The 9,122-nt window shown below is 41.9% G+C and overlaps 1 protein-coding gene across 1 annotated transcript; it reads left to right on the top strand.

Moving 5' to 3' along the window:
• Positions 1 to 835: 835 nt before the first annotated feature.
• LOC127080231 (extensin-like) lies at positions 836 to 1,345 on the top strand. The gene has a single exon (XM_051020558.1). The coding sequence runs from the start codon at positions 836 to 838 to the stop codon at positions 1,343 to 1,345; it is 510 nt and encodes a 169-aa protein (XP_050876515.1).
• Positions 1,346 to 9,122: the final 7,777 nt, after the last annotated feature.

Below are 9,122 nucleotides of genomic sequence, written 5' to 3'. Positions count from 1 at the left end.
GGAAGTGTTGTGTGAATCACTGGTTAATTTTGACAACATGTGAAGGAACGGTGCCGACCTCACTGACGAACTGAAGAATCAAGGTTGGGGAAACTACTTCCAACGTCTCTATGGCCCAGTCTACACTAATTTGGTTAAAGAATTCTGGAGATTTGTTAACGCTGACGATCACTACATCGTCTCCTATGTTTTGGGAGTCAAGATAGTGATCACTGAAAAGTCTATTGCTGCTCTTCTGGGCATGGAGAAAGCTGGAGGAAGACGTATCTACAACATTAATCCTTGGGCGAAGTATTTATCCCATGAGATTAACCCAACAATCTTCCAACAGAACGCTGAAGGCAAGCATTCCAAGAATAAGGAACTGCACCAGAACCTTCGGGTATGGCTGAAGATCATCTTGGGCACCATCCATCATCGCCCAGCCTCTAACTCCTCAGATTACATCAACACATACCAGAAGTGCATTCTGTATTGCATTCACAAGGGTCTGAAGCTATGCATACCTGCACTACTCTTCAAGTATCTCAGAGACTTTGTGAGAGATACTAGAAACAACATGAAGACCAGAAACTACATTCCTCTAGGGAGGCTAATTTCTGACGTTCTGATTGAAAACGGTCTCGTGGACCATCTGTTTCAGTTCAGACTCATGGAAGACGTGATGATATATACTAGAAGAGCTCTAAACACTCACAATCTGAAAAGCATGGGAATTCTGAATCAAGTAAGGGTCAAACCAACTCTGGACACCTCCTGGGAATCTCTTAAAGATCAGAGAAAGATCCCAAATGGACTTTATCTATTCTCGAAGATCGACCCTCCAGAGGTAGTCATGTACTACTTAGATGATCTGCGCAAACAAGGAGTAGAGTTCTCAGACTTCTCCCTAGACTGGCTGCCAGAATTTCCTCCAGACTTCATGAAGAGGCCACGAGAACCATCTGAGAAGGCAAAGCAGGCGAAGAGAGCAAAGCTGGGAGAATCTTTTGGATCAAGACCTCCAGTACCTCTGGTTGGATCCTCTGGTAAGTCTGTATTTCTACCTCCTTCTATACAAGTTAAACCTATTGCTTCCTCAATCCCTCAACCTTCGCCCATATACACTAACTCAGAAACTCCTCCCTCAACCACCAAACCATCTAACCAACCCTCTCAAAAATTCAACCTGGCCACCACATCTCAACCTATTTCGGAAGTAGAAATGCTAAACGAAACAACCTCACCCTCCCCATCTTCATCTCCAGAATCACCACCCTACTACACACATTCATCAGACACTGAACCATCTGACCCTCAGTCCCCAACTCTGGCTCAACTCCAACACCATGCTCTGGCTTCTTAACAGCCAACATAATCTATCCCTGAACCAAAAGTTACCTCTCCACCCACAGAAAACCCAAACACAACCACATCTGACCCTCCACCATCCGAACCAATTCTATCTGAATCACAACCACAAAACTCTGATATACCCCCACAAACTACATCCGCTGAACCATAAACTCCCACACTTAACTTGAGCCCTCCCACTTCTCCACCCTGTCGCAACTGCGAAAAAACAACCGGTGAAAAAAGAAACAAAAGAGTCGCCACCGTTCGTTATTTATCCCAAAGGAGGGAAAGGAAACGATCAAAGAAAACCTGAAGAGAAAAGGAAAAGACAAGGTCTCGCAACCAAATCTTGGGTTCGGGAGTCGATTATGCGAAGGGAAGGTATTAGCACCCCTACGCATCCGTAGTACTCTACGGGATCCACTCTTGTCATTCTCGTCTAAAGGGTGTGTGTTTATCTTAGGTATTATTTACTAAAAGAGGGGTCAAAAGAAAATGACTCGCACGGATGTCGCATCCACTACATACGTATCTCATCTGAGTATGAGAATCAGAGTCTTCGCAGCTCGGCTACCTATGGGTTAAATAGAAGTGTGCTCGCTAAGAAATCGCGTCTTATGCCTACGTATCTCATCTGGAATGAGAATCAGAGCGAAACGTAGTTCAGCTAACTACGGGAACCAGGGTCTCGATTGCAACTAAGGCAAGAGAAAGGGAAGGTCTTGATCGCAACGAGGGCGAGAGAAAAGAATCCCAACAAGGGCGAAAGCAAGCAAGGATTAGTTGTTAGTCGTCGGTCAAAACTCGGTCAAGACATCGCATCTCGTGCCTATGTATCTCATATGAACATGAGAATCAGAGTTGTCGTAGTTCGACTAACTAGGGGTTAAGGAGTGCCATCTGAACATGATCTTACAAAGGAGGACACCAGCTGTGTCAAAAGAGAGTGGGGAATGTGTTCACGTCCTAGCAGTAGGTGTCACAGCTCGCTGAATCGAGTCTTAGGCAGTTACCTCTTTGTGTAACACCCCGATAATAATAAAATAATTATTTAAATTGAGTTAATAATATATTTATTAATTTAATTAAATAATTGGAAATTTTATTATTATTATTTTGGAAAATATATATATATTGGAAATAAGAGAAAGAATCCCATTTGGTAAAAAGAAAGTTTCACGTGAAAACAGAGAAACGATCGTGAAAGAGGAAAAGGGCAAAGAGACAGAGCAAGGGCTGAAGGTTGAAGAGAGAAAAGCTTGGAGCTCAAAGATTTGCCGGATTAATCAGGTAAGGGGGGTTTATCGTCGATTAATGGGTATTATGGGATAATATGTAATGGGTAGTGATAAGCCGTTATTTGACCCTAATTGGGATTTTGAAATGCTGAGAAATTTTGATGAATAAGTGTGTTAGACTGAAATTGAATCTGTATTTGGGTTAGTTGTAAAATTCCAAAAACGTAGCTTTTTACGGAATTGGAATCGGAGGTCCGGAAGTCCTCCAACGGCGGAAAATGCGGAGAATTCTGCGTTCTGCCTTGTGTTAGCGCAGGAACTGTTGTTTTGTCTGCGTTAACCGGTTAACCCAGGGTGTTAACCGGTTAACACTGTTATGATTTGTGAAAATGTGCTGTTTTGCCTGCGTTAACCGGTTAACCCAGGGCGTTAACCGGTTAACACTGTTACGTTTTGCCCGAAAATATGTTTTTGCCTGCGTTAACCGGTTAACCCAGGGCGTTAACCGGTTAACACTGTTGCAGAGTGGAAAAATTAGCTTTTTAATGTTGTGTACATAACTGAGAGTTAGCCTATGTTGGCGTATGATGTAATAGGGATTATATCCCGCTGTTTTGAGCAGTATAGGTATTAGTAGAGTGTGCTAATACTGTGATTAATTATTTGACATGATATAATGTTTTGATACATGTGTTGAGGAATGTATGATTGTATGCATAATGCTGGGAATGTATCAGTTGTGTATGCATTTGTGAATAGACTGTTTTATGGCTTAGAGTGTGAGCATATGTCTATTCTTGAATTGTTGTGGATGTTGCATTGCTAGGTGATTAGCATGCATATTGTGGCCTTTATGGTGGTAGCTAATTCCCGTGGTGAGGAATTAGTGATGTTAGTCATTTTGGACTATTGTTGGTGTTTGCATGCTAGGTGAGTTAGCGTGCATAGCATGGCCCTTGGGGAGGTAGCTAATTCCCATAGTGAGGAATTAGTGATGTGAGTCACTAGGTCTCAAATGAGTGGGACTAGTGAGCTTGGTAGCCGTACCTGGATTGGTCGGTGAAGTTGAACTATATGTTCAAGAATAGTCGGTACCGCATGTGTGGAGTCTCATTGCGTAATGTATGTATGGCGTATAATATGAATGGATGTATTCCAATATTATACGTGTGTTTGTGTTGTTATGGAGTATGATTTGAGATTATACTTGTGCTTTACATTGGTGTTGAGTATGATGTTGAACTGATGTGTTGTTACTGATTGTATGTTGCGGTTAGGGTGATTAATGTGTTAAATTACTTAACATGACATTATATTCTATAATGCTTATTATATTGATTGAGGAACTCACCCTTACAACTATTTTTCAGGTAACGAGAAATGAGTTGAGTAGAAGCGAATGCTTGGAGTCTAGTGTAGTCTCCTTAGTGGGTCGTGCTCTGATAGATGTAACATCGGGATGGGATGTTTTATGTTGTTGAATAATTTACATGTGAATGTTACATGTTTTACATGATTGAGGAGATCTCTATCTGCTGCGTTTTATGCAAATATTTATGTTTTGGATTAATAAAAGAGCATGACTGTTATATTGCTGAATGGTGTGAATAATTGTGTGACACCCTTGAATGGCATAATTACTCTGATTGTTATATGTTTATTTTTTTTAATTAAATAATTGGGGTATTTTAGAAGGGTGTTACATTAGTGGTATCAGAGCATAGTCGGTCGAGTCGAGTCGTAATTATTCTGTTTTCCCTGTACGGGATAGGTGTTGTGTAACCCTATCAGTACTTATTGTTTTAGTTTGTTTGGGTTTTCAGAATAGAGATGGCTGGAAGAGGTAGAGATGATGCTGCGATTGCTGAGGCTCTGGGTATGCTAGCTGGAGTACTTGGAGGGAACCCGAATGTTGTGGGAATGGGAGCTGCTCGTCAACTGAGTGAGTTCCAGAAGAACAATCCTCCAATGTTCAAGGGAGCATACGATCCAGATGGTGCTCAGAAGTGGTTGAAGGAGATCGAGAGGATCTTCCGAGTGACTGAGTGTGCCGATAACCAGAAGGTCAGGTTCGGTACGCATATGCTGTCAGAAGAAGCTGATGATTGGTGGGTTGCTACCCGCACTGAGTTGGAAACTGCTGGGAATGCTGAAATCACTTGGGCTGTGTTCAGAGAGAGATTCCTGAGGAAGTACTTTCCAGAGGATGTCAGAGGAAAGAAAGAGATAGAGTTTTTGGAATTGAAGCAGGGTAACAAGTCTGTTACTGAGTATGCTGCTAAGTTCACAGAGCTGTCAAAGTATTACACTCCCTATAATGAGGCTGCTGGAGAATTTTCGAAATGTGTGAAGTTTGAGAACGGGTTGCGTCCCGAGATCAAACAGGCTATTGGATATCAGCGGATCAGAGTGTTTTCTGACTTGGTTGACTGTTGCAGGATTTTTGAACAGGATTCCAAAGCCAGAGCGGAGAGCTATCAACAGAGAGTTGATAGGAAAGGCAAGAATCAGAATGATCGTGGGAAACCGTATGCAGCTGGCAAAGGTTTCCAGAAGCAGAGTGGGATGAAGAGGCCTAGTGGGGGAGACTCTAGTGCCCCTGCTAAATGTTACAGATGTGGTCAGGCGGGACATCGTTTCCATGAGTGTGCTAGTGTTGAGAAGAAGTGTTTCAAGTGTGGTAAAGGTGGTCATTTGGCTGCAGAGTGCCGGTTGAAGACTCTGACTTGCTTCAACTGTGGAGAGGTGGGTCATATCAGTCCACAGTGTCCTAAGCCGAAGAAAGAGAATCAGTCAGGAGGCAAGGTCTTTGCTTTATCGGGTTCTGAGACTTCTGCAGATGATCGTTTGATCCGAGGTACGTGTTATATTAATGGCTTTCCTCTTGTAGCTATTATTGACACCGGTGCTACTCATTCCTTTATATCTTTGGATTGTGCTGTGAAACTTAAGTTAGAGATATCTGAGATGCTTGGAAGTATGGTGATTGATACTCCTGCGAAGGGTTCAGTGACTACTACTTCAGTTTGTTTGAATTGTCCTTTGAGTATTTTTGGTAGAGACTTTGGGATAGACCTTGTGTGTCTTCCCCTAGTGCAGATTGATGTTATCTTGGGTATGAACTGGTTGGTGTTTAACCGAGTTTCTATCAATTGTTTTGATAAGACTATGATATTTCCTGAGATTGAGGAAGGAAAGAGTTTGTTTCTATCAGCCAGGCAGGTGAATGAGGAAGTAGCAGACGGGGCGGAGTTGTTTATGCTGTTAGCGACTTTGGAGGCTAAAGATAAACTAGTGATTGGCGATCTAGCCGTGGTGTGTGATTTTCCTGATGTATTTCCGGAAGAGGTGAATGAATTGCCGCCAGAGCGTGAAGTTGAGTTCTCGATTGATTTGGTACCTGGTACTAGACCGATATCGATGGCTCCGTATCGTATGTCTGCTGTTGAGTTAGCTGAATTGAAGAGTCAGCTGGAAGATCTGTTGGATAAGAAGTTTATTCGTCCGAGTGTGTCACCGTGGGGTGCGCCAGTGTTATTGGTTAAGAAGAAAGAAGGTACTATGAGGTTGTGTGTGGACTACAGGCAACTGAATAAAGTGACGATCAAGAATCGGTATCCTTTGCCGAGGATTGATGATTTGATGGACCAATTGGTTGGTGCGAGGGTGTTCAGCAAGATAGATTTGAGATCTGGGTATCATCAGATACGTGTGAAAACTGAGGATATTCAGAAGACTGCTTTCAGAACAAGGTATGGACATTATGAGTATTCTGTAATGCCTTTTGGTGTGACTAATGCGCCTGGAGTATTTATGGAGTATATGAATAGGATTTTCCATCCGTACCTAGACCAGTTTGTTGTGGTGTTTATTGATGACATTTTGGTGTATTCGAAATCTGAAGAAGAGCATGCTGAGCATTTGAGAGTGGTTTTAGAAGTTCTACGAGAAAAGAAGTTATTTGCTAAATTGTCCAAATGTGAATTTTGGTTAGAAGAGGTTAGTTTTCTTGGTCATGTGATTTCAAGAGGTGGTGTTGCTGTTGATCCTTCTAAGATAGAAGCGGTGTCTAAGTGGGAAGCTCCGAAGTCTGTTGCTGAGATTCGCAGTTTCCTGGGATTGGCTGGTTATTATAGGAAGTTCATTGAGGGATTTTCTAAGTTGGCGTTACCGTTGACGATGTTGACTAGAAAGGGGCAAGCGTTTGTTTGGGACTCAAAATGTGAAGAAGGTTCCCAAGAGTTAAAGAGGAGGTTGACTACTGCTCCTATTCTGATATTACCGTGTCCGTCGGAACCATTTGAAGTTTACTGTGATGCTTCATTGTTGGGTTTGGGTGGTGTGTTGATGCAGAATAAGCAGGTTATAGCTTATGCTTCGAGACAACTGAGGGTTCATGAGAGGAACTATCCGACGCACGATTTAGAGTTGGCAGCTGTGGTATTTGTTCTGAAATTGTGGAGGCATTACTTGTATGGGTCAAGATTTGAGGTTTTCAGTGACCATAAGAGTTTGAAGTATTTGTTTGATCAGAAAGAACTGAATATGAGACAGAGGAGATGGTTAGAGTTTCTGAAGGATTATGACTTTGGTTTGAATTACCATCCGGGTAAAGCAAACGTAGTAGCTGATGCATTGAGTCGGAAATCATTGCATATGTCTATGTTAATGGTTAGGGAATTGGATTTAATTGAGCAGTTTAGAGATTTGAGTTTGGTGTGTGAGAGTACTCACAATAGTGTTAAATTGGGAATGTTGAAGTTAACAAGTGGTATTCTGGATGAGATCAGAGAGGGTCAGAAATCCGATGTGTTTTTGGTTGATAAGTTGACTTTAGTGAATCAAGGCCAAGGTGGTGAATTCAGAGTTGATGAGAATGGTGTTTTGAAATTTGGTAATCGGGTGTGTATTCCGGATGTTACCGAACTTAAGAAGAGTATTCTGGAGGAAGGACATCGTAGTGGCTTGAGTATTCATCCTGGAGCTACGAAGATGTATCATGATTTGAAAAAGTTATTTTGGTGGCCGGGAATGAAAAGAGAAATTGCGAGTTTTGTTTATTCCTGTTTGACTTGTCAGAAGTCAAAGATTGAGCATCAGAAGCCGTCTGGGCTAATGCGACCGTTGGCTATTCCAGAGTGGAAGTGGGATAGTATCAGTATGGATTTTGTTTCTGGTTTACCGAGGACAAGTAAGAATTTTGAAGCTATTTGGGTGATTGTGGACAGGTTGACAAAATCGGCTCATTTCATTCCGATCAGAATGGATTATCCGTTAGAGAGATTAGCCGAGTTGTATATTGAGAAGATTGTAAGTTTGCATGGTATTCCGTCTAGTATTGTTTCGGACCGAGATCCCAGATTTACATCGAAGTTCTGGGAAGGTTTGCAGAGAGCTTTGGGAACTAAGCTGAGGTTGAGTTCTGCATATCATCCGCAGACTGATGGTCAGACTGAGAGGACGATTCAGTCATTAGAGGATCTTTTGAGAGCTTGTGTTTTGGAAAAGGGAGGTACTTGGGATTGTTATTTGCCTTTGATTGAGTTTACCTACAACAATAGCTTTCATTCGAGCATTGGTATGGCACCGTTTGAAGCTTTGTATGGTAGGAGATGTCGGACACCTTTGTGTTGGTATGAGTCCTGTGAGAGTGTTGTGGTTGGACCGGAGATTGTTCACCAGACTACGGAAAAGATTAAGATGATTCAGGAGAAGATGAGAATTGCTCAGAGTCGTCAGAAGAGTTATCATGATAAGAGGAGGAAGTCACTTGAGTTCCAAGAGGGAGATCATGTGTTTCTTCGTGTTACTCCGATAACTGGTGTTGGTCGAGCTTTGAAGTCGAAGAAGTTGACACCTCGATTTATTGGTCCTTATCAGATTTTGGAGAGGATAGGGGAGGTAGCCTATCGTATCGCTTTACCGCCGTCGCTTGCGAATTTTCCTGAGGTTTTTCATGTGTCTCAGTTGAGGAGGTACATTCATGATCCGTCGCATGTAGTCCAAGTAGATGATGTACAGGTGAGAGATAACCTGACTGTTGAAACATCACCTATGAGGATCGAGGATCGAGAGTTGAAGCAGTTGCGGGGTAAAGAGATTGCCTTGGTGAAGGTAGCTTGGGGAGGACCAGCAGGTGGCAATGTGACTTGGGAACTTGAGAGTAAGATGAAGGAGTCTTACCCAGAGTTGTTCGCTTGAGGTATGTTTTCGAGGACGAAAACTCTTTTAGTGGGGGAGAGTTGTAACACCCCGATAATAATAAAATAATTATTTAAATTGAGTTAATAATATATTTATTAATTTAATTAAATAATTGGAAATTTTATTATTATTATTTTGGAAAATATATATATATATTGGAAATAAGAGAAAGAATCCCATTTGGTAAAAAGAAAGTTTCACGTGAAAACAGAGAAACGATCGTGAAAGAGGAAAAGGGCTAAGAGACAAAGCAAGGGCTGAAGGTTGAAGAGAGAAAAGCTTGGAGCTCAAAGATTTGCCGGATTAATCAGGTAAGGGGAGTTTATCGTCGATTAATGGGTATTA

The sequence above is a fragment of the Lathyrus oleraceus genome, chromosome 5 (assembly GCF_024323335.1).
Source record: "Lathyrus oleraceus cultivar Zhongwan6 chromosome 5, CAAS_Psat_ZW6_1.0, whole genome shotgun sequence".
Taxonomy (NCBI): domain Eukaryota; kingdom Viridiplantae; phylum Streptophyta; class Magnoliopsida; order Fabales; family Fabaceae; genus Lathyrus; species Lathyrus oleraceus.
Note: the sequence above shows the minus strand (reverse complement) of the source record. Positions and strands in the feature narration are given on the sequence as shown.